This window comes from Lytechinus pictus, chromosome 18 (assembly GCF_037042905.1).
Source record: "Lytechinus pictus isolate F3 Inbred chromosome 18, Lp3.0, whole genome shotgun sequence".
Lineage (NCBI taxonomy): Eukaryota > Metazoa > Echinodermata > Echinoidea > Temnopleuroida > Toxopneustidae > Lytechinus > Lytechinus pictus.
This window is the reverse complement of record NC_087262.1, coordinates 12,953,614-12,980,904: the sequence shown is the minus strand read 5'-3', so window position 1 is coordinate 12,980,904 and position 27,291 is coordinate 12,953,614. Positions and strand designations below refer to the sequence as shown.

General features: G+C 41.0%; 1 protein-coding gene across 1 annotated transcript in view; it reads right to left on the bottom strand.

Annotated features, from left to right (window-relative positions):
- The window catches only part of LOC129281491 (kielin/chordin-like protein), a 45,447-nt gene that overhangs the window by 5,356 nt on the left and 12,800 nt on the right, over positions 1 to 27,291 (bottom strand). Inside the window, exons 10-17 of the mRNA XM_064113452.1 lie at positions 24,632 to 24,769; positions 23,889 to 24,068; positions 21,655 to 21,831; positions 20,713 to 20,898; positions 19,567 to 19,791; positions 17,713 to 17,910; positions 11,162 to 11,368; positions 10,363 to 10,554 (exon numbers count right to left, since the gene is read on the bottom strand). Of these exons, the coding sequence (XP_063969522.1) occupies positions 10,363 to 10,554; positions 11,162 to 11,368; positions 17,713 to 17,910; positions 19,567 to 19,791; positions 20,713 to 20,898; positions 21,655 to 21,831; positions 23,889 to 24,068; positions 24,632 to 24,769 (1,503 nt within the window). The remainder of the gene's footprint in view (positions 1 to 10,362; positions 10,555 to 11,161; positions 11,369 to 17,712; positions 17,911 to 19,566; positions 19,792 to 20,712; positions 20,899 to 21,654; positions 21,832 to 23,888; positions 24,069 to 24,631; positions 24,770 to 27,291) is intronic.

Below are 27,291 nucleotides of genomic sequence, written 5' to 3'. Positions count from 1 at the left end.
AAATATGCATGTAAATGTGAGAAGGATTTTTTTTTTTTTTTTTTTTTTTTTTAGTCCAAAGTTGGGGGTGAGGTTAATACACGGGTGTGGTTAATACACCGTTACTTACGGTATATCCAGTTATCTCGTAAATAAGAAAATCATGGTAAGTATTTTCATAATTTACTATCAATAACTGGGATATACTCATTTGATTTGCTAGACCAACACGGATTCAACGTGAAGGGAGGCATGTCTAGACTAAGAAGTGCGTAAAAAATAGGGAGATGAAGACACGAAGGCCGCTGCCTTAAGGACAGAGGAGGCAAATTAAGGCCTCATGCGAAGTAAAGTCCTTAAGAGCAAGGAAGTGAAGGAATAGAAGAGCGTCAATAATGCGGTCCTCAAGATGTCGTATACGACGATTCCATAGAAAGAGCCCAAGAAGAATGATACTATAGTATCATGGGCCCTCGGCCTAGTGTCAGAAGGAGAACATCATCACCAACTGACTTGATCGTTTCAACAATCCAGCGTGAAAAGATGTCTCAAGAAGCTGCCGCAAACGGCTCGCGCGACAAAACAACCAACTGCACAGAGTTGGGAATTGTCTGAAGAATGGCAAACAAAGACAAGGGTTAGAAGTCGCACCTAATCTAAGCCAATCCCGGCAACGGTCCGGGAGCAATGCATAAGTATGCAAAGCTCTGTACTGTAAATGGTTATATATAAACAGATACAGGAGGGATCTCGACTGATAGACAGACAAAAGATACCCTGAATACCGATCCAAGAGGGAGTTAGTCAAGCGTCAAGAACGACCGACAGGTGCCATGACGGACTAGGCCATACAAGCTCAACGTTTGAGAAGAACTTCAGAGGTTGTAAGATTCGGATTGAAGGTATTAATCATCCGTAACCGGAGGGATGATAATTGCCGATGATCAAAAAACGATCCGATTTTGTTGAAAATTTCGACAAGAATCGTGATCGGAAGACTGAAACTTGTATGGTTCAGTAAGTGATCAATCAATCAATTTGAGAAGGCGACAGCGGGGCTAATAAAAGCCACGGTCAAGTCACCGGCTTAATAATTTAAGCCAAGCCGCAACCATGCAAACGTAAGGAATGCGAGATATCTCAGAAGCCCCCGCATGGGAGAAAGCGCCCAGAATTCGATATCTGTCTCAAATGCGTGAGGGCAGAACATCTGCAGAATTCTGATAGAGAGCTGTGGCAGGACGTTTCCAGCGATCCGATAAGGACATGGAACGACAGAGAGTAAGGTTGAAGTAAACCACTCGTAAGGCAGTTAATGTGTCGAGAAAAGTGACTGAGTGCCATCCTGTTAATAAGAAAATGCCACGGACCTGCTGTCTATGTAGAATAGAACAGTCTGGTCAAAACAGCTCAAACGGGCGTGTCGGAGAAAAAACGCGGCACGCATCACGACATAATAAGTGTGATAGACAGAGCGATCGAGAGAGGACCCCGGATCCCCTTTCTCCCGTACTAAATAAAACACCCGCCCGAGGGTGCAGCGCCCGCGGCGGGAGAGGTGGGAGGTGGTTTGGCTGAAGCCACCATCGCAGAGGTGAACTGGCGAACAATGTCTCTGTCATGATCTTACTTGTAAACGACGATCAAGAGATGTCGGTCAAGATGCTCTGAACCAACAGACATCGCCAGACATGATACCCCAAACAGTTACGTTCCCGACGGAATCGAGTGAGGTAACAACGGCCCTGTCCTATCAAGGTCAGGGATGGAAACTGGCTAAGAGTGTCTAAGTCCTCGCTTGACGAAACAAGCGGAGGAGTAAGGCGACTTGAGGAAAGTAATCACCAATATTTCCCTCAGTCTGCGATGAGAACCAGTTGTTTACGAAAACAGCCACAAGGCCTGGTTTCTCTGGTGATCGCAAGGGCAAGCACCGCCGGCGCCGGTTGCGACAGCATGGAACAGTCCGATATCGGTAAGATAAGGAGTTACGAGAAGCTGCGGGGGGCGGCAAAAATGACGCCCTAAGCAGCGGGGGATGAGAATCTAAGCTTCTAAAAAGAAGAACTCCAGTGAAGTAAATCACTTTCATGGAGGGACTCATCCACAGTCGGCCCGAGAGAAAGCGGTTCGTGGTTAAACAGGCATAAGTATACATACACACACGCATACATTTTATACATAAATGTATATCCAAATATATATATATATATATATATATACATATGCATGCACGCAACATCTATCCACGATTACATCATCCTCGGTCGCGCAGTGACCATGGCCACATACATTGCATGGAAGGAGGATGAAAGCAGCCTGCGAGGCGACTTGAGTGTGCCGAGTGAAAAAGCTTCTAAATAAGAAGACGACTCGACAAACGGGCACGTTAAATGCATCGACCGTAGCCCACTCCACACAAGGAGAAGACGGCGGAGACGCCCGCAAGCTTGACCCACATAGAGGGCAGTCTATAAGATAGACTGTTAGAGCTCGACCGATGGTCTGGCGGCGGACAGTTTGGTGTAAACTCGCCGACCCAGCATGGTGGGTGCGCCCAGGAAGTAGGCATAGAAATGCCGACAGAAAAAGCCTGGGGCTTTAAACAAGCCTGAACGCACGTACACAGCCAACACTCTAATGAGATATACGGCTGTTTCTTTCTTCAGAGATGATGCTTACCCGACCGGGAAAGACTCGGGGAAGAAGCTATGAATGTCAACAGGAGGGGGTATCTAGCATATAAATAGCCGATTCCCTCCAGGTGTTCGGTGCGGGTGCTGCCGGCGGGGTCCGGGGGGGACGACCGATGATGGCAGCTCGGGCAGGGCTCGTACGAGCCGCCCGAATATGAGATAAATAGGTTAATAATAACCATAATGCACCGGGTGGTGAAGGCATAGCGATTACTAAGTATAGGTGAACTATTAATCGCCGTGACATTCAGATCCGATATTCATGCTCATAAGCTCGGAGAGCTACGAGATAGTGAGACATACCGCTGAGCGGTGATGGTGCAAATATCGGAGTCACCCTCTCTACAGCGGCGATCGCTGGAGGACTGGCCCTGACTCAAACCTTACAAGAGTAGGATTTAAAGGTAAAGACAGGGCACCCTTACTTTCGTATAGAAAGTGAGGTTCAGGCAAAAAGCTGACGGTCCCGTCGCCTGGGCGGACGGTCCGCGGGCGTGATAGGTTGCCCTCTCAAAGGCAGCCAAACATTCTCACGAGAGAAGGACGGTATGCGGTATGTAAGAAATTCTTACCTCCAATCTACAGGCCCGCCTAGGGGGTAGAATGGAGAGAGTTACCGCTGAAAGAGCCGTCGCCGTAAGTGAAACTTGACGTAGAGGGCAAATTCGGGAGTACCTGCATATTAATGGGGGATACCCATGCAGGTGAACTTGCCGACGGCTCCCCGGGGTGCGGGTTGGCGGGAGAAATCTCAATCCGCTCAATACCCGACACCGGCAATAAGACCGACAAAAAACAGCAAAGCAGCTTCAGCATCACCTGCGATTTCGGGAGCTTGCCGACTTACTGGGTGAGACCCATACGTCGGCAGCACCTATACATATCGAGAATTCACCCGTGTGGGTGAAAGGGCCGGCAATTTCATAAAAAAGAGCCAGCGGTTGGTGCGAGGCTGCTGATAAAGCTCGGCCGTCGCGTAGCGGCGGTCTTATAATGACGGAGAACACGAGGGTAAGAACCTGTAATGCTCGGGAACGTATAGATGCAACCTGTACGGATGCAACGTCCAGCCGTCGGTCACCGAGAGCTTGCCGACATGTTGATGCTTGAAAGCCGTATGTCGGAAGCACCTGCATAGAAACGGGGGTCACCGTGTAGGTGAATAGCGTTTCAATAAATGCCCGGCGTGAGAGGGCAGGTGACTGCTTCAACCGCACAGTGCTTAGCACGGCGGCTGAAGCTGATATGAAGCGTGGGGAAATTACCCGCACTGCTCGTGGGTGTGTGAAGCAACATGAGAGTTGCGACGCCTGACACAAAATTATCGGGAGTCTGGTGACATAATGGGGGGCTACGCCCGTATGTCGATAACACCTGAGTATTAGTGGGGATTTCCCTTGCAGGTGCGTGAGCCGGCGAATCATGATATTGCCGGTGACTCTCCGAGGTGTGAGATGGCGAATGTCTGCTTGACCTGCCCGGTGCTCGACACGGCAGTTTTAGCTGACAGGGAGCATGAGGATAAAGATCCGTGATACTCGAGGGCGTTCTGTAACATGAAGTTACGACGCCTGGCCATCGGCACAAGAATCAGAAAGAAAGGTCTGCCCCCAAAGCGGGATTAGCGACCTAGAATTTCTTCTTCTTCCTCTTCTGTGCGGCCCCCGCCGGGGGGGCAGAAGAGGGCACAAGAGACGGGGAGGGGGACGCGATATCTCGCATGAGAAAAGTCACCCAAATCTGATCAAGCCGTTCAGGCACATGAACGCAATTTCATGGTTCCACCTTTAAGGGCGCGTGGACGCGATTCCACGGTTCCACCCTGATCAGTTAATCGTGAGATTGACGGTGTCGAGCTCACGTGTCTCTAGCGACTAGGGGCTGGTAGCCCTTTGCTAAACTCCCTGACAGAGACTGACAAAGCATCGAGCCTAGTATGTGCCGGGAAAAGAGTCCCACGCTCTTAACCTGGACTTGTCGGACCCGATAGCCGGTGGGTCAAGCAGCCCTGGAGGAGTGAGGTTTTCTATACTAGTACAACACTCCCCAAATAGGTTCAGGTCCCGTCGAGGGAGCCTTGGCTATCACCTTTCAGGCACGTGGCCGCCGCGCCACGGTTCCACCCTAAAACCCTCGGACACGTGGGCGCGGTTCCACGGTTCCACCCTCTTGGGCACGTGGACGCGACTCCACGGTTCCACCCTTCTTTTTCCAGGGCACGTGGATGCAAACCACGGTTCCACCCTATATAGAGCCCTATGCAAAGGGTCTCACTCTCTTGCCCTCATACTCACCGCCGCTGATCACAGGGACAATACCATGTCTGGTTCTCTCCCAGCGGCAGGTTGGAGTCATCAAGAGATGAGTCGAAGAGCTCATCTACCTGGTAAGTTCTTAACCTGCAAGAACAAGTAGGGACGAAAACAGAGAGGGGGTGGAGGGGTGGGTGGGCAAGAAAGGTGACAAAACAAGATCCCTTCCAGAAATTATTAATAAAAAAAAATTAATAAGTCAGGTAATTAACAGGACCACCTTCTTAACATGAGTTATGAGAACAAAGTTAAAGTATACACACAAAGAAAATTCACGAAAGTGATGATTATAGACAAATTATATATGAATGGAAAGGTCTTGTCTTTTTATACACAAATATGTCACTAAAAAGTCTTATCGATGTCGTGGAAATGCAAGAAATGAAATTATTAGAGACCATTCTAAGCCCCCCAGCCGCCCCCCAGACCGACAGTTCACGCAGTGAAAACAGTCGAGAATAATGACGTCACACAATAATCGAGCTCATCATCCCTCTGTGCATAATACACTGAATCACCTTACTGACCTCTTCAATATCTTCCGAATTTACCGTTTTCTTCATGTAATGTGACATCCGAATTCTGTTTTCGACAACTTCAGACTATAAGGGAACCAGAACTGTGTTATTTTGCCCGTTTTTTATTGAATTGTGAACTGGAAAGATCGATTTTGTCCACTCGACAGTCTTCGTTGTGTTGCTCTACTAACTATTGAAAAACTCCAAGCTGCACGGTCCCATTCACTTGCTCCCGATGCATGTTGCAGGCTACGCTGTTTGATCCAGTCAAAAGTCAAGGTAAGCATGTTTGGAAACTGTACTTGTTCTGACGATGCATTCAGGTCAGATGACAGATACAGATCTGATATAAGTTTAGAATCATGCATTTTGGCATAACTACTATTAAAATTAAAAAGTTTTTATTTTAGAAATAATGTTTTTGTACAATTCCACCCAAGGCAAGGGTTCATTACATGCCGCCACGCACAGAAAAATCAAGCCATAGAAGTCGTGTGTTGTGGACCCAAGAAGTGAGATCCCAGACGCCTCCAGGCTAAGCACGCGCGACCCACTAGTTAGAAATCCACTGCCAAACGCGGTTCGTGGTGCGGGGTTAGTATACTTAATACGTGTGAGTGGCACAATTCCAGCAGATTTTTTCTTCAGATTTCTAAAACTGGTCAGGACTCAGGCAGGCAATTAAATTATTTAGGAGCACTGAGTGGTATGGACCATGGCTGAAAATCTGCTGTTTCAGAGGAATGTTTAAGTTTTTATTATACACAGAAATATATCACCATGATGCCGATGTCATGAAGCCAGACAAATTTTCAGCAGTGATTACCCTGATTCCTGGCCAAAATCACTCACACGTATTGCGAGTTTAGTATTAGTATACTACTAGTACGTATTGCGAGGTTAGTATTAGTATACTAACCACGAACCGCGTTTGGCAGTGGATTTCTAACTAGTGGGTCGCGCGTGCTGGGATCTCACTTCTTGGGTCCACGACTTCTATTGCTTGAATTTTCTGTGCGCGGCGGCATGTAATGAACCCTTGGGTGGGCCAAAATTAGAGTCTGGTGTTTCTTTCTGATTAGAGTGTTGCTGCATATATGTATGCGTAATGCCTTCAACAATGAAGATAAATGCAATCTTTGTAATGACACAGAGACTCAGAGAGCACCGTACCTCAAGTGATGTTCGTGTAGTCTCCACTTCACTACTGGAGTACTGCTACAGCCTACACTACGCTACACACTTACCCGGGTAGGTGTGGCGTACATGTACGGTAGTGTAGCGGTAGTGAAGTGGAGTGGGGCCTACACAAACATCACTTGAGGTAGAGCACCAGTGTTCTGAGTGGAACTTTTCAGGTGTCTAAACCTACTATCATTTGTTGTTGACCGGGAATTACATGCCACCGCACGTCATCAATCATCACGATAATTAAATTCATACTTTGATTTGATTATTTAAACTATTTCTTTTTTTCTCTCTTCTACACACAGATCTGCACAATTGCTAACTCTGGTGACTTCTGGTCTCTGCTTGCTACCTCAATCTGGGAGATTCCATCATGTCCTTTTACTATGATTTGGATATAGCCATTTTTTTCTTCACTCTTTCCAGGACCTACGGTTTGCAAGTTGTGGAATGATAATGATACAAAAGAAAAAATTTCTTTATCAATCTTGGAAACAATTTTGAGCACAGTTTTGGAGAGAACTAAGAAATTTTACTCGGACAGGAATACAGCTTGTCAAAAATAATAACACACAATTTAAAACGAAAGAACAATTTTAATGTTACTAGGGCATTTTGCGAGAAATGTTATACTCAATCACACGTCCCAAATCAAGGGAAAGTCCTTTGATTAAACATGTAGTTGAATTGCGATTGCAACTCGACCTTATTACGCTTGAATTTGAATTTAAGACTTACGCTTGATTTGCAATTGAACATAAGTTTCTTGCAGTGCCCCATAATTATGTTTTGTTATCAGATATTTAACGTGCTGATTTTTCTCGAAAGGTATAATATATTTGTCCTTTTAAACGGTATTTGAATATGGGTACGCCTTTTATTTGTTTTCCACAATATTTATTGCATGTATGAACAGAAGTGAAATATTTATTGTGAAGCACTGTGAATGTTGTGTGATGGTTCATCATCAGACTGAAAGCCTGGTGGATGTGAGGAAGTGGCCTGGATGAAAGAAAAGTGAACATGTGTCCAATTACTGATTTGCATATTCTAAGACAATTTTGTTTCTGGATAAATTTTGCTATGCATTCCCTACATTAAGAGTAAAGGAGAAGTCCACGCAATCAAAAATTCATTTGAATTTAAAGAAAAATAACAAGATATTGCAGGAAATTTCATAAAAACTTTGATTCAAATTTATATAATTACTATTTTAACAGTTCCGTAAATATAACCTATTGTGATCAGATGAAGAGTTTCCTATCGTCAAATCTGCAAAGAATAAAAAACAAAATGCCACAAAAAATAGAAACGAATGTGATGTGAGTGACAACTCTAATTTGCATATCATTGTTTTGTGTATATGACTGTTTTGAGTAAAAACAACAAGGGAAATCACTCTATTCAAATAATTTTTAGTTGATGTGGACTTGACTTTTAACTCTACCCCTCCCATCCCAAATAAAAGTAGAAATAATCTAATCAAGAACTTGAAAATCAAAAGCAGCAATTAAGAAGCAAGATTTGATAAATACAGGTCTGAATAGAATTTCACAAGAAAATAAAAAGAGAAAAAAAAGATGGGTAGGGACGGGGAAGGAATAAAAAAAAAATACCCAGAAAAAAAAAATCCGAGTTTCGAACCAGGGTCCTCGCACATGACAAAACAATGGCCAACGCATTTGGCCACAGACCATCGCCCTAACAGGAAGGCATTTTTAAGATATATGAAAGAAAGTCCGCTCGCCGCTGTTTCCTAATAATGCTTCGGCAATTCAACTGCAATTTCAGTCATTTCGCGATGGATATTGCCGTGTTTTTTTTGTGATTCCTGACTTTGCTACTTAATGAAATTTCATAATTTTTGTTCAGTCATAAAGAAGAATGTCTATGCTTTATATTGACTATAACATTAATGTGACGCAAGTGTGATTTCTACGTGAAAATATGCTTTGTTTATTCACCTATATTTCTTGAAAAAAAAAAAAAATTCTAATTAAGCTAAATATCGGTCACCAAAATACGTTAAATGTGCACTTTTTTTCACTGTTCAGTAAATTCAAACTTTTATCTATATAACAAGACCAATCTTAAGAGGAATAAACAATTCTAAGAGCAAAAAACGCTGATTGGAAAGATCGTCTCCAATGGGCTGCTGTCAGCTCAGCTGCTCACTGCTCATTGTGTGACGTCACTCAGCTGGAGCTCGCAAGAGGACCGGTGGAAGGCAGAAATATGGCATGAAAATAAATCATTTTTGAGAGCTGATTTCTGCAATCTCTGATCACTATTTTGAAAAGTGAAGTTATATATCTGATTAGTAATACTTCCCCTTTACAATGATGACCACATAAAGTCATTATAAAATACTTTTGATTCTTTGGATGTATACTTTAAGAAGCTCAAGTGAGAAAAAAAAAAAAAAATTTTTTTTTTTTTTTTAAATTAATTACACGAGCGGGCAGGGCTCGACATGACGTTAATGAATTAAAAACAGAAAACGTCTAAGTCCAAGACGAAGAGCAGGATCAGCTAAGAAAAAAAACAAGGATTTTTTTTTTTTGTTCTTTTTGACAAAGGTCGAAAAAGAAAAAAAGTAAAAGACAAAAAGTCCAAAAAAAAAATTTCAATACAAAATAATTATTAAAATTAATTAATAATTAAACAATTAACCAAAAGGTTAATTAAACAATTGATCAATTAATCAATTAATTAAGAACAAAAGATTGATTGAAACATAAGAGAACAATCAAATGACTCAAAACAAGAACAACAACAAGTTGAAAACAAGTTTGAGAACAAACAAAGGGCGACGCTCCTACCTGTCCAGCATAGCCTAAGCTGTGGAGAGGGAATTAAAATCAATTCAATTCAAGACGAGGCGAAGGAGCAAATCAAGAATTAAAAGAATTATAAGGAATTATAAAGAAAGGTGAAGCGTCGCATTAATGCCCGCAGCACGCAGTAGAGCGTGGAGCTATGGGAAAGGGAAGCGGAGCTATGGGAAAGGGAAGCAGAGCAACCCGTCTGTGAGCAAAACAAAACTGACGGTTCGGAACTCACACAATTTAATTAAAGAAAACGTGAATAAATAACACGAAAGCTCCACGCAGAGTAGATATAAATGAAATCAATCAGAAGCCGAAGCGCAAAGGATTGAAATAGGTAGTAAAAATATAGATAAATACGTCAACAACGGACACTTTAAAAGGGGCAAAGTGGGAGTGTACTTAGCTATACGTCTGATCACGGCGGCAGGCGAAAGTACAAGAGGAAATGGACGCCTATTTGCGTGATGATCTTGGGATAGTGCGTGTGTAGGGAGATGCTGCGCGCGCGCAGGAAAAACTGTGTACTTTTATTCGGCGTGCAAGTTAATCGTAATGAACTAGCAAATCAAATGAGTATATCCCACTTATTGATAGTAAATAATGATATTAGTAATAAGCAAATAATAATAATCATCATCATTATCACAACAATGATAATGAAAATGAGTATTATCTATAATTGCCTTAGTTGCCCAGAAGTGCCCTACATATCAGATTACATAGAGAAACTGACACTTTATCAATAGATTGAGTCACAATCTGTAATTATAGTGTAATAAAAAACAGTGTGTGAATTTAACCAATCAGTGATGGTTGAAATAATACACCCAATACTCACCTCTGTACGGAGAGTCAGCTTGTCTTCTACATTGTATTGGACCCGTGTTCTGATCATCGTAGAAGATTGCCCTGCAGCCACCACAGAAATTGGCATGGCAGATGGCATTGGGATGGGTATAGCAGGTAGCATCCAGGCATGGATCAGAGAAGCAACTGGCCACTGGTGTACCTGCTGGGCAGCTTGACAAGTCTAGGGAAGGATATTACGACTGAATAATCAGTAAAAAAGTTTTTTCACACATCAAGTTTTTTTAAAGACTATTGTTCACTAGAATACGATCTTGTCATGATCTTCTCTCGTCATTTACTTCAGCTGATATCGGCGATCTCTGACCTTCATGGAGGAAGGATGCAAGTCAAGACAGATAATTTTCACCATTTAATCTGCGTTGGTCACTGGGTGTCCTTCCTACTAATTCGTACAGATGACAAACTCACTCATTTAACACACAAAAAAATGGTTCATACATTTTACTGCTTGTCTTCTTGGATCATACAATGTAACTGTCTGAGATGACCTCTGAGCTTGTTTATATTAATGTGTATCATCTGCATATAATATGCATATATCAAAGTCCCTAACATTGAATATATAAAAATATTAATATTATTTCGGATTATTGCAGTGACTGTCAAAGATTCAAGATTCAACATTACGATCAGTGTAAATGGTGATTCACAACATGGTTTTAAGCACTTAGTCACAAAAATATTTCATGACTGCAATTCAGCTACATTGTGTATTGTAAAATTAGATTCCTCCATCATTGAATGGTCAAGAACAGAGGTTTACATACCATCATGGCAGACAACTACAGAGGGGCAGCAATCATCGGGTGATCGTTTCTTGTGGAAGCAGCCATCGGGAATCAACAGAGGTTCTTGACACGCTATGTCTTGACAAGTTATCACACCATTCGTTCCACACTCACAGCTTCTTGTGCAGTCGGCTGTGTGCCACAACTCACCAATACGTCTGATGCTGTGACGATCATCAAAGCAGACTGAATAATAATGCAAAGATATGTTTCATCAGTAGGGAACAGCTTCATATGAATATCAAACCATACTTATCGACTTATCTGGTGAAACAAAAGACATGGCTGCAACAACATTCTTTGGCAATTTTCCCCCATTCAACAATGTTTGTATTCACTTGGTTCACAGGTAGTTGGGCCTCTGCTCAGATAGTCTAATACCACATGGGCTAATACCACAAACACAGCGGTGTAACAGGGGTCGATGGCCAGGGGGGGCAAGAGCAAAAAATTTCCCGGTCATATCATGGTATGAACAGGCCTAATGAGGCGACGATTTTGAGAGGGCCAGACATTGCGTATCAGGCAGAATTTATCTTCTTTTTTTTTAAAGTTGCGAGCGAGGGAGCAAAAATTTTGACATTTTTAATACAAAAATCCAATTTTTTGATAGATTTTGACATGATATCCAGAGAATAATATATTTCACTCTTCTCTCTTTCCATTCCTTTTTTTGTGGTCTGTATGCCACTGCGTGAACATGATTCTTTGCGGCAGTAGCATGAAGAGAAAAAAAACGAGAGGCGCAGTATGGTGCATGTGCTAAAAAGCTGCTTAATATAAGTCCCGAGCGAAGCGAGCGAGAAAAAAAATCACCTTTTCATGAGAATCTAACTTTGAGATATTTTTTGACATTATATTCAGTAAATAAAAGCATATCCTACACTTTTCCTTTGTTTTTCTTGGTTGTAGAACTTTTGGGGACCATGGCCCAACCCTTCCATACTCATATACGGCAGTGCTATTCTGTTGGGGTCCGGCTGGAGCCCCCGGAACTTCTTGATATCAAAGCCATTTAACCCTAAAAAGACTGGGGGGGGGGGCTGATTCAGCCCCCCCCTCGACATGTTTCATGATAAATCCGCCGCTTGAAATTTTTTGACCGCGTCACTCGCTGACTTTTTACTTTTTAAGTCTCGCGCAACTTCTGAGAACAAAATTGTGACCCCCGAGTACGCGGTTCCGAAATTACGCAACATTTCGTAAGTGCATGCAGACCCAAAATTACTCAAAAACGTGAATTTGTGTACAAATCCAATGCAAATAGTGTTTTTAGCCAAAATTCATAAATGTATAATTATATTTCCTTTTACTGCTTAAAATCAATCAATTTTATCTTTTTAATGGTCAAAATAAAGTCCCCGACAATTTCCATTGAAAAAACAATAAAAAACAAAAAGTTGAAAACAAAGAAATACATAAGAAATTTAGAAAACAATAGAATACATAAGAAAATAAATGTGATGTTGAAATTTTTTTTAAATAAATTTGATCAGATGCCTATCTAGAGTATGTGAAACAAAAATTAGCATTTTAGGGGCATTATTTTATTAATTAGAGCAAACTTATGATTTTACGCATAAATTAGCATAATTAATGAGCAATGAGATTTTTTGCAGAATTTGATATTATTGTTTTGTAGATAATGCCATGGGTAACACGCGTGCCAATTTTCGTTGCGATCGCGCGGTCGACGGCCGAGATCATAAGGGGGGGCTGAATCAGCCCCCCCCCCCCCAGTCTTCTTAGGCGTCGAAATAGCCCAGTCTATTTAGGGTTAAACCTCACAGATTGCCGTTATTTTTAATGAAATCGCAGGTATATACAGAATATAGCTTTTACACAACACATTCATTCAACCCAGTTGAACCAAATATTTTGAGGGGGCAAAACATAGCAATGTGGGAAAATGTGTAAAAAGTCGCCAGCGAGCAAAGCGAACTGGAAAAAATGCCTATTGAAATTAAATTCTAATTAAGTGATAGATTTTTCCATTATATTCAGCAAAGAACACATTTCATTGTTTCCATTCATTTCATTATACATTGTCTCCTATAATTTCTTTTATTTCCTCTTGGTGTGGAACCAAGACCCCCCGGGGGGGGGGGGGCTGTACGCCAGTGATTGAACTTAAAGCTTAATGTAGGAAGGGTCCCTATAGGGGGTGTTATAGAGCCATTTGAAGGTTATAGATGAAGAGCCCCTACTGCGTGGGGTCTGGGGCAAAGCCCCGTTACTATAGTAGCTTATTTGCATGAAATTTAGCAAGCTTATAGCACAATGTTGTATGCAGTCCATATTTCTTCCAGCTCTTTATTTTCTATCCTCGGCAGCCCGGTCATGTTATTTTTTTTTTTTCTTCTCCTTTTTCTTTCTTTTCCAATTTAGCTTTTGACTAATTCCATTCTACCTTCATTTCCCGCTATTGTTTGCCATTTTGTCATCTTTTCATTTATTTCCCATCATGCTATTGCATTACATAGGCCTATTTCGGAATGATTTGTTCTTTCTCAAATGTCCTTTCGTTCCTTTTCCCGCTTTTCCATTTAAACAAAATCTGCCTTTTCTTTTCTCTTTCCTTTTCCTCCTTTCCTTTTCCCCTTTTCTTCCCCTTTCCCTTTTTTTTTTTTTTTTTTTTTTCCCCTTTTTTTTTATTTTCCCGGTGAAATCTGCCAGGGGGGCAGCTTGCCCCCCCTGCCTCCCCCCCGCCTGTTACGCCACTGCACAAACACCCATATAGTCTTCTTACAATGTGGTCTAATTGTCGCTTGGTCTATACTACACTTGGACTAATTCCCATTGTGTCTGATTCTAATTTTGTCTATGCCCAGTTGGTCTAAAATTGGGTATCAGGACAACTACCCCCTGGACAATCACCCCCCGGACAACTACCCCCGGACAATTACCCCCCTAGGACAATTACCCCCCGGACAATTACCCCCGGACAATTACCCCCTGAGGACAACTACCCCCCGAGGACAATTACCCCCCGGACAATTACCCCCCGGACAACTACCCCCCGGACAACTACCCCCCGGACAATTACCCCCCGGACAACTACCCCCCGGACAATTACCCCCCGGACAACTACCCCCCGGACAATTACCCCCCGGACAATTACCCCCCGGACAACTACCCCCCGGACAACTACCCCCCTGACAATTACCCCCCGGGCAACTACCCCCCGGACAATTACCCCCCGGACAACTACCCCCCGGACAACTACCCCCCGGACAACTACCCCCCGGACAATTACCCCCTGTATAGACAAAGGGAGTGCACAGAGTCATACGTCGGCCGTACGTTTGACGTAAGAAGTACTCAAGGCATTCTCGAGTATCTTGGAATCAAACGTACGCCGTAGGAAAGCTGTAAAATTGAGCTCCATCCATAGGCGGATCCAGGGGGGGCGAGGGGCCCGCCCCCCCCTATCGGCAGAGCAAAACAAATGAAGAAAAAAGGAGGAAAGAAAGAAAAAAGAAAAAGAAGGGGAAAGAAAGGAGGAAAAATAAGAGTTAAAATAAGAGGGAGACGAGTGAAAAAAAAAAAGGTCAGGGGATGACTTGGAAAATGATAAAAAAATATATTTCATGTCACTATATTAATTTTTTCGCTCGCGCTTCGGGCTCGCATAGCCTGTTCGATGAGATACACATCTTGCTAAATAGGCTGATATGTAGCTTAAAATGTCAAGTTTGAAGTCGATTTTACAAAGCATATTTCAGCTCGGACATTATTCATAATTTTGTTTGATTTACAAACTGATTTTTAAGTGCTCTGTTAAATGTCCGTTTTATGGTGTGAATATAACTTGCAGCTTGTGCTATGCGCTCGCATTATTTGATTTGCCAAATTATATAACAAACTACTTAAAACCCCCCTTTATGACAGTTTACCAAAAATTTCGTCTTACGATTTGCGCTCGCATTTTTGTTAAAAATATATCAACTCACATATCCTATTCATGATTACAAAAGTGCTTAAAATATCCAGTTTTCAGGCCTCAGTGTCAACACATTTTACTCACTCATTTATGCTTATTACATTAATAAATATGATAATAAAATTTTCATGAATTCTTAATGACTAAATTGTCCCTTTTCAGAAAAGAATATCGACAATATCACAGTTTCATATGTTTCATCTCGCGCTCAGGAAGAGGAATAAGAAAGTTGTCATCATTTTCATATGATGACAAAATGTCCTTAGACCTAGAATGTCCAGGTCCTAGGTCAAAATAATAATGAAGATATCAGCTCGCGCTTCACACTCGCATCATTTATTAAGTGCTTTCCACATCCACTTCACAATTTCCATACACAATGCTTTAGATAGTGCTCAAATTCACCATTTTCATACCGGAATATCAAGTATTTTCCACTCGCGCTTCGCGCTCGCATTGCTTTTTCGATGAGATTAATATCATGCTCAATATAGGCTGATATGGAGCTTAAAATATCAAGTTTCGAAGTCAATATACAAAACATATTTCATCTCGGATATCGAGCTTTCATTATTTTTTAATTTACAAATTGATTTTTCAAGTGCTCTGTAAAATGTCCGTTTTATGGTCTAAATATTAATATTTTCAGCTCACGGTGCTCGGTCGCATTATTTGATTTGCATAGGCCTACTTCTTTATAAATTCTTACAAACCGTCCTTAAAATGCACCTTAAACGAATTGTATACTATCATGATAGCCAATTTCTATAGAAAAAACACTGTATTTGATTATGTCATATTGTTTACAATTTAGTAAATTTGGTACTTAATTTCCTTCTTTAATGTTTAATTGCTTTCACCCAAGAATAATACACACAAACACACCTTGTAATTTACAAGGTGTTCTTGTGTGTATTATCTTTGCATAAAGTTTTTTAGCTAACTGTATTAAGTTATAAAGCCACATCTTAATCTGGAATGTGCACCAATTGTTTCATAATTCTTAGCTTCTTGTTAGTTGAACTGTTAAAAAACAGATTTATAGGTCTACTTGACAGTGTTAGTGTTCATAGTTGCGTTATCGACTTTCAATTTTTCTACCTATTAAGGTGTTTTTTTTACGTTTTATCTATTTGCCTGATTTCTTACCTGAAATTAAACCCAAAATAAATATTTAAAAAAATCAGATCAGTTGGAATCAGGGATATTCAGCATATGTGATTATTATGACTAATCGTGTTCAATTGTTCTATGAAAACTTAGAATGAGGGCCAGTTTACAAATTTTCTGATGTATATATGCATAGCCAAACGGGAGGTTTCGGGTGCAAGCCCCCCCCCCCATTTTTCATGATGCAGAAGGCGCCGCTAAACAAAAGCAAAAAAGGAAAAAAGAAGAAAGTGAGAAAACAGGAGAAAGAGCAATATAAAAGAGAAAGAAAAAGTTATTAAAGTAAGATAAAGTAGAAAATATTTCGGAAACCTGTGCCACCAACCAAAACTTACAATGGGTCCTGCCTTATTCTAACATTGATGCTGGAGAGAAGGGGGGATTTTCTGAAGGTAATTGTCTGGGGGGTAATTGTCCGGGGGGGTAGTTGTCCAGGGGGTAATTTTCCGGGGGGTAAATGTCCGGGGGGTAAATGTCCGGGGGGTAATTTTCCGGGGGGTAATTGTCCGGGGGGTAGTTGTCCGGGGGGTAGTTGTCCGGGGGGTAATTGTCCGGGGGTAATTGTCCGGGGGGTAATTGTCCGGGGGGTAATTGTCCTCGGGGGGTAGTTGTCCTCGGGGGGTAATTGTCCGGGGGGTAATTGTCCGGGGGGGGTAGTTGTCCGGGGGGTAGTTGTCCGGGGGGTAATTGTCCGGGGGGTAATTGTCCGGGGGGTAATTGTCCGGGGGGTAGTTGTCCGGGGGGTAATTGTCCGGGGGTAGTTGTCCGGGGGGTAATTGTCCGGGGGGTAATTGTCCTCGGGGGGTAATTGTCCGGGGGGTAGTTGTCCGGGGGGTGATTGTCCAGGGGGTAGTTGTCCTAGAACCCTAAAATTGGTGTCACTTTCTTCTACTTGTGATTCTTTACTTTGTGGAATAACCATAAAGACAAAGTTGTTTTAGACCAAGTGGATATAAGACGAAATAAGTATAGCTTCAGTGAAAACTAGACAAGGTGAAAAATGGACTAAATGGCAATTAGACCAAGTTGGTAGTAGATGAACTGGTTGTAGACCATGTGGGATGAGACCAAACATAAAGTAGAAGAAACAGGTGCAGACCGAATGACAATTTAACTTCCACATTCCACAAATGACATCTTATTAATCTTCATGTATGACAGTGACCCCATTTTGCAGTTTGACATACATGTATCATAGTATAGCGCTTTCATCTTCCAGCTTAGAAACCATGGACTAGGAACTATGCCCTCTGGCAACTGCTCAGTGACAATCATCATACAAATAGAAATGCAATTTCAGTTTAAACAACAACAAATTCGAAATTTGAGAGTGACTTCATTAAAACATCGCACAATTGATGCTTCTTGATTAAGAGTGTGTCTGGATAAGATTGGGAAATGTTTGGATCATACTCACAACCAGTGCAGATGAACCGTGGACATTCACAGTTCTCCCTTTCTTCAAACACATCACATCCCCTGGGAGGGCTCCTACACCGGGGACCCCTGCAGACCAGTATGCCTTGGATGCACTGGCATGTGGTGCATTGATCACGGTTCCAGGTGTCGTTCTCACGATGATAGTTTCCCTGGAGGTCCACACATCCATAATCCCCTGGGGGAAGAGTAATACGAATACATGGAATTAATGGGATGATGATAATGAAAATAAATCATGACTAGAAGAATATTGGCAGTAAGGGAGAGGGAGAATGTGAGCATGAGTGTGAGGGGGAGTGTGAAATATGAGGGTGAGGGAGAATGTGACGGTATGAGTGAGAGAGAATGCATGGCGAGTGAGGTGAAGGAGAATATAACATATGTGAGGGTGGGTATGTGGGTGAGGGAGAATGTGAGAGTATGGGTGAGGGTGGAAGGTGAGGGAGGGTAGAGGGTATGAAGTTGAGAGTAAGGGAGAGGGAGAATGTCAGCATGAATAAGAGGGTAGGAAAGAATGTGAGCATGAGTGTGAGGGTTAAGTGTGCAATGTGAGGGAGGGTAGGGGAGAATGTGAAGGCGAGTGTGAGGTAGAATGTGAACGTAAGACTGAGGGTGAGTTTGGAAGATGAGAGTGGGTTTGAGTTTGAGGGAAATTGTGAAAGTGAGTGTGAAAGTGAGGGAGAATGTGAATGTGGGTGTGAGTAGAATGTGAACATAAGTGTGAGTGTGGAAGTGGGTTTGAGGGTGAGGGAAATTGTGAAGGCGAGTGTGAGGGAGAATGTTAACATGGGTGTGAGGGTGAGTGTGGAAGGTGGGAGTGGGTTAGAGGGTGATGGAAATTGTGAGGGTGAGGGAGAATGTGGTGTGAGGTGAGTGTGGAATGTGGGAGTGGGTTTGAGGTTGAGGGAGAATGTGAATGTGGTGTGAGGGTGAGTATGGAATGTGGGAGTGGGTTTGAGGGAGAGGGAAATTGTGAAGGTGAGGGAGAATGTGAATGTGGGTGTGAGTATGGAATGTGGGAGTGGGTTTGAGGGTGAGGGAAATTGTGAGGGTGAGGGATAATGTGTACATGGGTGTGGGGGTGAGTGTGGAAGGTGGGAGTGGGTTTGAGGGTGAGGGAAATTGTGAACGTGGGTGTGAGGGTGAGTGTGGAATGTGGGAGTGGGTTTGAGGGTGAGGGAAAATGTAAAGGTGAGTGTAAGGTTGAGGGAGAATGTGCGCATGGATACGAAGGTTGAGTGTGAGAGAGCAAACGTAATAGCAAACGCAAGTGTGTGGGTGAGTAGGTTTGAGGGTGAGAGAAATTGTGAGGGTGAGGGATAATGTGAACATGGGTGTGAGGGTGAGTGTGGAATGTGGGAGTGGGTTTGAGGGTGAGGGAAAATGTAAAGGTGAGTGTAAGGTTGAGGGAGAATGTGAACATCAGTGTAAGGGTTTGTGTGAAAGGTGGGGGAGGGTGTGAGTATGAAATGGGAGGGAGGGTATGAGGGTGAGGGAAAATGGGAAGGTGAGTGTGAGGGAAAAATGTGAGGGTGAGTGTGAAATGTGGGGGAGGTAATGAGGGTGAGGGAGAATGTGAGGGTGTAGGTGAGAGTGAGTATGATGTTAGGGTTAGTTCGAAATGAGGATTAAGATGAGTACACAACTAGACATTCTACAATAATTGTTAAAAATCATGCCTTCACCACTAGTGATGCCCTGGTGATAACCTCTTCAAATGAATCTACATTTGTTCACATGCATCTTTCTCTTTCATCTTCATTACTGAATGCCTCTTCACCCCTCTATCTTCCCTTCTTTCTCCCACAATACCACTAACGATTCCACTTACTGCAATTTGGAATGCCATTTCTTGTCCTAGTTCCGGGAACCTCTGTACCAAGGTGATCTGCACACCAGCAGAGACCTTCAGCAGGGTAGCACTGGGTAGCGTTGAAGTAACCGCTCTCGGGGACACAGGAAGGGATGTAAGGTCCAGGTTGGCGAGTGGGGCTATCATCCAGGAGCTGCAAGGGATTCCTCAGGGAGCGTATTGCCTCACAAGGTCTCTTGAAATCTAGATTGGAAATTCACAAAGTCTCAAATCTCACATAATTTTTCCTCTTAAAAAATACTGAACTTTGACTAATGTTGTTTTTAATATGGTTCACATGGAAGATAAACACCCAGGAAGAAGAAAAAATGTCGAATTAATGCAGACAATTTCAAGAGTTCTATGATATAAAAAAAAATCATCATTTACTAAATTTCCTTGGGAGATTGAAATAACACAAGTTAGTGTATGGAATATATTAAGATGGTATTTCAAGTCACTTCATATATTTCCCTTTGTGGTTTTGGTTGTGGTGAATGTGGTAGGTATTACTTGACTGCAATTAAAGCACAATGCTTGTTAATAAGCAATATTGGTTTTGAAGTTACAATTGTCATATATATTTACTGTTATGTGCTTTAATCCAAAATATATTAATTGTTGGTTAGAATATGAACAATAAACTTGTAATTCTTTCATTATACATGTATCTTTTGTTTTTTTTAATGTTTGTATTCATGACCTTCAACATTGAACTACAAAGTTATAACCTGCAATACATACACGAGGCTGGGCCATAAACATCATATTATTCAAATTCTTGAAAACCTGATATTGGGCTCATCCAATTCTTGTAAGAAACATGGATATTATAGTACAGGTTACACCAACAAAATAGACTCCAAACCGAACAATGGTATGTAATTGTTGAATAATGTAATAGTTCTAAGTGATCTGATTACAACTATTGCAAATTTGCCATTATGGCAACTACTATAGTAACAGGGGTCAGCAGCCAATCACAATGAAGCTTTCCATGGTAGTAAAATAATGACAAAGTTACAATAGATGTATGCCTTTATAAATCTGGCCCTTGAAGTCAGTTTCATCGGTGAATCTGGCAGTATCAAATAACGAAGAAAAACACAAATTAAACTTGCTCACCTCCAGGGCAAATGGTTTTAGGACAACATTGATTGGGCAGATATATTTGTTGGCATTCAGGACGAGGGATCTCACAGGTCATCCTGCGACACGACCTTTGACCTTCCTCACAGACACAAGAGGTACAAAGGTTGTCATTCCACATCTGACCTTCAACCTTCAGGTGACCTCCAGCATCTCTGCAGCCTGAACAAAGAGAATTGATATCATGTGAGGGATTCATACAATATGAGACATATTGGGGTAATTCCATGAAATATGTATGTCCATCCTCCTATATGAGGGACCTTCATGAAATCTCCTGTCTCTGATTTCTCATTCTTTTGACAGTCTGTCATTCTGTCAAATGACCATGACTTGGTCAGTTCATAAAGTGAAGCAAGAATTGAGAAAAATGGGCGTCAGATGCACAAAAAAGGTTGATAATTTTATGAAATTGACCATTGGTGAATCGAAGAGGGGGGGGGGTATGTCCTGAGAGAGAGCCATGGTTTTTTATTCCTCTGGTCATGCTAAACAGCATTTTGTATCTATCGTAATCCATATCCACAGTAGCCCTCCAGGAATTCAAAAGGGTGTTTTATTTGAAGGTATCCCAACTTTTACCTCTTTATATATTTCCTCTGCTATGTACGGTAAAATATACTCAATTAGAAATTGAATCAACTGACATTTCGATGAGTGTACGCTTGTAAATAGTACATATTTCCAATTTCAATTCTTTTAATCTCTAAAATCAAAATTATAAATTCTAAGGGATATGAGAAGGCTTACTTCACAGCAGAAATAATTCATTACTAATTATATCTTCATCTTTGATTTTGTGAAATGAAATGAAAAAAGGTGATGACAGTTCTCCAACTGCTTAACCCGGTGGCTTCTGGAATAGCACGAAGCTATTGGTAATTACAGTTCTGCAGAAAAAAAGTTTATGGGCAATACCTGGACAAACAATATCAGGGCAGCATGAATCCTCTACTGCAGCTACGTGACATCCTTTGGGAACCTTTGGGCAAGGAAGGCGGGTACAGACAGGGGTAACATCATCTAAGCGACAAGAGCACTGAGTGCATTCATCAATAGACCAGGAGTTTTCTGTGTCCTGGCATGTGCCATTCACTGCCAAATAAAATGATTGAGAGTGTTTTCTAATATTGTAAAGTCATTTAGTAGTACTCTAATATTCTATCACATCCCCTGAAAGTGAAGACACATTGAATATTCAAGATCAATTGTAACATAAAATATAACTAGATTTTAATTCGTCATGCGGACGAATTAGGTGGTCTGTCCTTATTCTCGCCATCATGATCACCATTACCATGTTCCAGCAGATCAATATGATCTTCATGATGACAACGGAATGTTCATTATGGATGGAATACTTGTGAAAGACGGGAGATGATAAAGCACTGTGAAAATGGTCTCTTTGATATATGACAATACATGTGATATGAAAAAAGTAATTATAGTCTGTTTTATCTTGCTAAATTTTAACTTTTATACCTTTTAATTATCATAAAGGATCATGTACGAGGTGGTAAAAAAGAAAAAAAAAATGGAAAAAAAATCATCTTGTTTACCCCAGGACTCGAACCTGCGCCCCCGAGAACGCAAGTCAAGTGCGTTATCCATTGAGCCACGACATTCCCCATAGAGATTACACGTAAGCAAATTTGAGAATTGCAAATCCAATTTTGCAAGCGAAAAACGGGCATGATCCCGGCATCTGATCAAAAAATGGAGGGCACACTTCCGAAAGCTTAGAATCTCAGCTAAAACATTTTAAAAGCTCAGAGACAACTGACAAGAAAAAGTGGAGATATAGCTCACGAAATAGAGGAATGTAGAATCTAGTTTTGAGAAAAAGTCATGTCCCATAGAGATTACACGCAAAATGAGGAAAAATGACATTTTACGCCATGATGCGTTTTTCAAAATGAAAATTTATGTTAACTAAGGAGAATGAGTACATTCTAAACTACAACATATCGAAAATTGGGCGAAAATTGACCAATATTCACGGAGTTAAAGCCTAATTTGCATAATTATTATGACGTCATAACAAGGAAAATGGATATTTTAACTTCCGACGCCATTATGATGACGTCATGATCAAATTGAGGGACAATGGTGACATGAAATCAAATCTACAACTCATACTCTATCGATATATGAAAAAAAAAATGGGGGTCAACGCACTATTTAAGGAGCTACAGTGAATTTTTAATAGGCATGTTTTTGCCCATATATGGCCTATAGTAAGAGCTCGCGCGCACACGTGCTTCAAACTTTACCGGGTGTTAATTTCGTTATTAATGGTCGTAGAAGGTTGATGAAGGTATCACATTGCTCAGAATTATATTATCAATGCAATGATATTAAAAAAAACGGCGTTTCTGTGTTGCGTTGAAGGCGTTACACGCGGAAACGCGCGCGCATACGTGTGCGTGCGCAAATTTTTGAAATGCTTAAAATGACCTGAAACGTACTCTACTTTGGTCAAAAAGTGATTTTGAGCAATTTGAAATTTTGACGAGCGCGTACGCGCGCGTCGTGACCACCAGGTGACCTTTGATGACATGAACTGTTGACCCTTGACCTGAAGTTAATGTGATGTAAATATTGTTAATTTTTGATAATTGATAATGGAGATATGATTGATAATGTGATTTTACAAAATGGCGTCTAGATGACGTCATCATGACCTGATGACCTTGAAAATGTTATTGTCACGTCTTATGACAATGACCTTTGACTGTGCCAAAATTGAAAGAAATTGACAAAACCGATCTGGAGTTATCCTTGGAACAAAAAATTGGCGGAAATAAAAATAAATAATAATAATAATAAAGAAGAAAGAAAATTCTGACAAAACTAATAGGTGATCTGTCGTTGACAGACCACCTAATAAATACTTTTAAAATGGGCCATGTGCTATTTTTGAGCATTAACAGACTTTTCTTTACTACATAAGAAATATATTCCTTGGATTTGATACAATAAATATGATAAATTAACCATTTAAAAGTTGCTATTTTTTAATTATCTAGACTGCCTTCAGAAGATAATGCAAAATCCTTATAGAAATACACAGGCCTCTCAAACTGCTGACATTGATACCTGACAAAGATATTACCAGAAAATAAAAATAGAAACAGCTGAAATGAGCTCACCACATGTGTAGCTGTAGTAACAATGACCGGGTGTGACTTCATACTGGCAACCCTCAGGAATGGATTGGATCTGGAAATGTGTGTGTCTAATGTTACCATGGAAACAGCTACACTGCGTGTCACATTCCTCGTTCCACACCTCTCCATGGCTGTGGACTCTGCCATAGTCATCTGTACAACCTGCAGTGTAAAAAAAAGAACTCAGACTGATGATACAGGTAATAGGTAATGTGGAATCATGAAACCATGAAAGTAATGCAAAAGAAAAAAAATATTTCAATTTGATTTTTTTTTTTTTGTAATTCATATATTTCACATAATAGAATGTAAATTGAAATCTCAAAAATCCATCTTCTGCTATTATATGTAGCTTTTCCTAAGTCAAATATATTGGGACCAAACAAATCTATTTGACTCAGAAGAAATTTGACTTCTATAAATAATAAGTCTGGTAAAAAATGTTTTGACTTGAGGAAATATTTAACCTATGAAAGGTTGACTAATGTGAGTATATTTTTACTATTTTAGGACTGTGGTCTCAAAATTAAGGATTTTTTTCCCAACTAGAATCAGAAATACAAATGTCCTTGAATTTTCAGCAACCACTATCCCTCTTTCTAGTAGGACAAAAATCTAACCAGAAACCTGAAGCTTTATCATAAAATTTGGCTAATTCGGACCGAATCAGAGTTAGATGTATTAAATTTGATGCAGATGATCAATGTAACATCCATCCTACTTACTGTCATCTAGTGCATCCATGCACATGAAACGAGTACCGGTAAAACAACATAGCTGATGAGGGTTCCTGCAATCAGCATTGGACTCGCATTGTGTTTCCATGGCAACCATCGGTTCAAGGAGGGATGGGCATCGCAACCCTACATAAAGGAAGACGGAGAAAAGAGGATAAGAGTCGAGATAAAACAATGGAGACACAGAGAATTGTGTCAGAAATAGGTGTAAAAATAAGATGTTTTGAAAAAAAGGTAATAAATGATAATTCTACTTGCTCATGTTTGCTCAAATAGATGCAGTATCGACTTTGTGACATTGGAATATCATATATTCTTTTCTTAAATTTAGCCTTTGGATACCTACTAGCTCATAACTATACTTTCAATGCTCATACAGTTCTCATCACTTACTTTGTCAGAAATCTCTATGGGGATGTTTCAAGAAAATATTTCAATACAGTGCGTATAAAAAAATGGGACAGATTTGAACAGTTTATAAAACTTTTGATTCAAATCATGATGTCCTTATTTTGATGTTCATAAATGCTCTTAAGTCTTATCTCTCAAATGCTATTACAAAATAAGTTTCGTTCATGATTGAGCGAACACGGAACGTTCATATCAGGGTCCAAAAAAAGACTTTCGCCAAAACTGCAGAAAATGAGAAATATGGTCATCAGACTTGCTTATCAGTCGACTCCTCATAACCTTCTCATTATTTTTTCCATTATTTTCAATATTCATTTACAAAGCTATTTATTTATCACTGGCTCACAAAAAAAAATCAAGACCCCCCCCCAAAAAAAAAAATAAGGAAGGAAAAGGAAAGGGGGTAAATATCATATCACTTTCTGAATATTGTCAAAATCTATCACAAACTCGGACGTTTTGTAATTAAAATGTCGAAATTTTTGCTCGCTCGCAACTTTTTATGAAATTTTACAAACTACGCCATATTGAGCCTCCTAAAACTTTTTGGCTCATTACGCAACTACCTGATTTTTTTTTTCCATTTTAGCATTGAATATATTCCTTCAAGAAAAAAAAATGGTCAACTAAAGTAAGGGGATTTGCATTTCATGCATTAATGGGAGAGGTTGTAATTTATTCAGATGCTTTCAATGTGTGCAACCAAGGTCATGATGCCATTGAAAGACATGAATCCTCTCCGGATAAATTTATTCCATGTTTTGTCCTTTCAAGCACATAATTTAACATGTTCAAGGAATCAATGTCCCACTGGCACAAGGTACATGACAGTAACATGGCAAGACCTCAGTTTACCAGTTTACAAAGAGCGTTCTTAGTTAGAGAGTATCACTGCACAAAAAATCTGAATCATGTCCTTCGGCGTTTTCGTGAGGTTTCCCTAATGTAAGATGTCCTTCAATATCAACGGTTTACAGAAACATTGAGAAGTATGCTGCAACTGGTACCAGCCACAACCTCAATCGTGGTCGATCTGGACGACGAAGAAGTGGAAGGTCTGCCGAAAACATCACCGCTGTCCCTCAAGCCATCCAAGATCATCCTGATGGGTCAATCAGTTGTCGTCGGAACACGCTAGGACTTCCTTCGGCAAAATTTAACAAAATAACACGCATTGACCTACATCTTCATCCATATCAGATGATAAAACATCATGAACTTAGGCCAGGAGATCGCCAAAGACGTCTCCGTTTTTGCAGGTGGCTGCTTGACCAACCAGATAGGTTCATTGACGACCTCCTCATAGGAGATGAGGCAGGTTTCGCACTAAATGCAACGGTCAACACCCATAACATCAGGGCATACAGACCAAAAGCCAGGCACCCTTGGCATTTGATTACAGGAGGAACGACAGTCGAATGAAGATAACCGTGTGGGCCGGTCTCTTTGGAAATGGTAAGATATTTGGCCCTGTCTTATTTGACCAGAATGTCACCGGTGAAAGCTACCTCAACTTAATCAACAATGAAGTTGTTCCTGCAGTTGCCAATCAGCGCAGATACCGTCGCCAGGGCAATGGCCAATTCCGAAGAGTTTGGTGGGCTCAAGATGGTGCCCCATGCCATAGGAGTAGGGTGATAACAGACAGGTTGACAGAACTGTTTGGTGAGCGGGTCATCACTCTGAACCAACCTGTGGAGTGGCCACCGAGGTCTCCCAATCTCACACCTCTGGACTTTTTCCTGTGGGGCTATTAAAAGTCCAATGTGTTTGTCACACCACCAACAGTGTCCAAGACATGAGAAGGAGGGTCACTGCCGAGGTTGCTAGTCTAAGGCAAGAGTAAGAACTGGTCCGCAGAGCCAAGAGCGACATGATCCAAAGAGCGAGGAAGTGCGTGGACAGAGAGGGAGGATACGATGAAGATTAAACTGTTAGAAAGCAAAAAGGCAGCATGCACAGCCAATGGACATTATTATTTTTTTTTTTTCTAATCATTATGAAAAGTTTTAACCCACTGTTATGCCTGAAAATAAAGAAAAGTATGAAAACATGAATTAACTTGTTTTGATGTTTATTACATGTGTTTTTCACATATGAAAGGTTGATTGTGGCCTTTTTCAGAATTGAGAGAGAAATGATTCATGGGTTGATTTGGTTGATCGATCGATTGATTGAATGGCAGATATACTTTTTGAATGATTGATTGTTTGATTAATTCAATGTTTATTTGATTG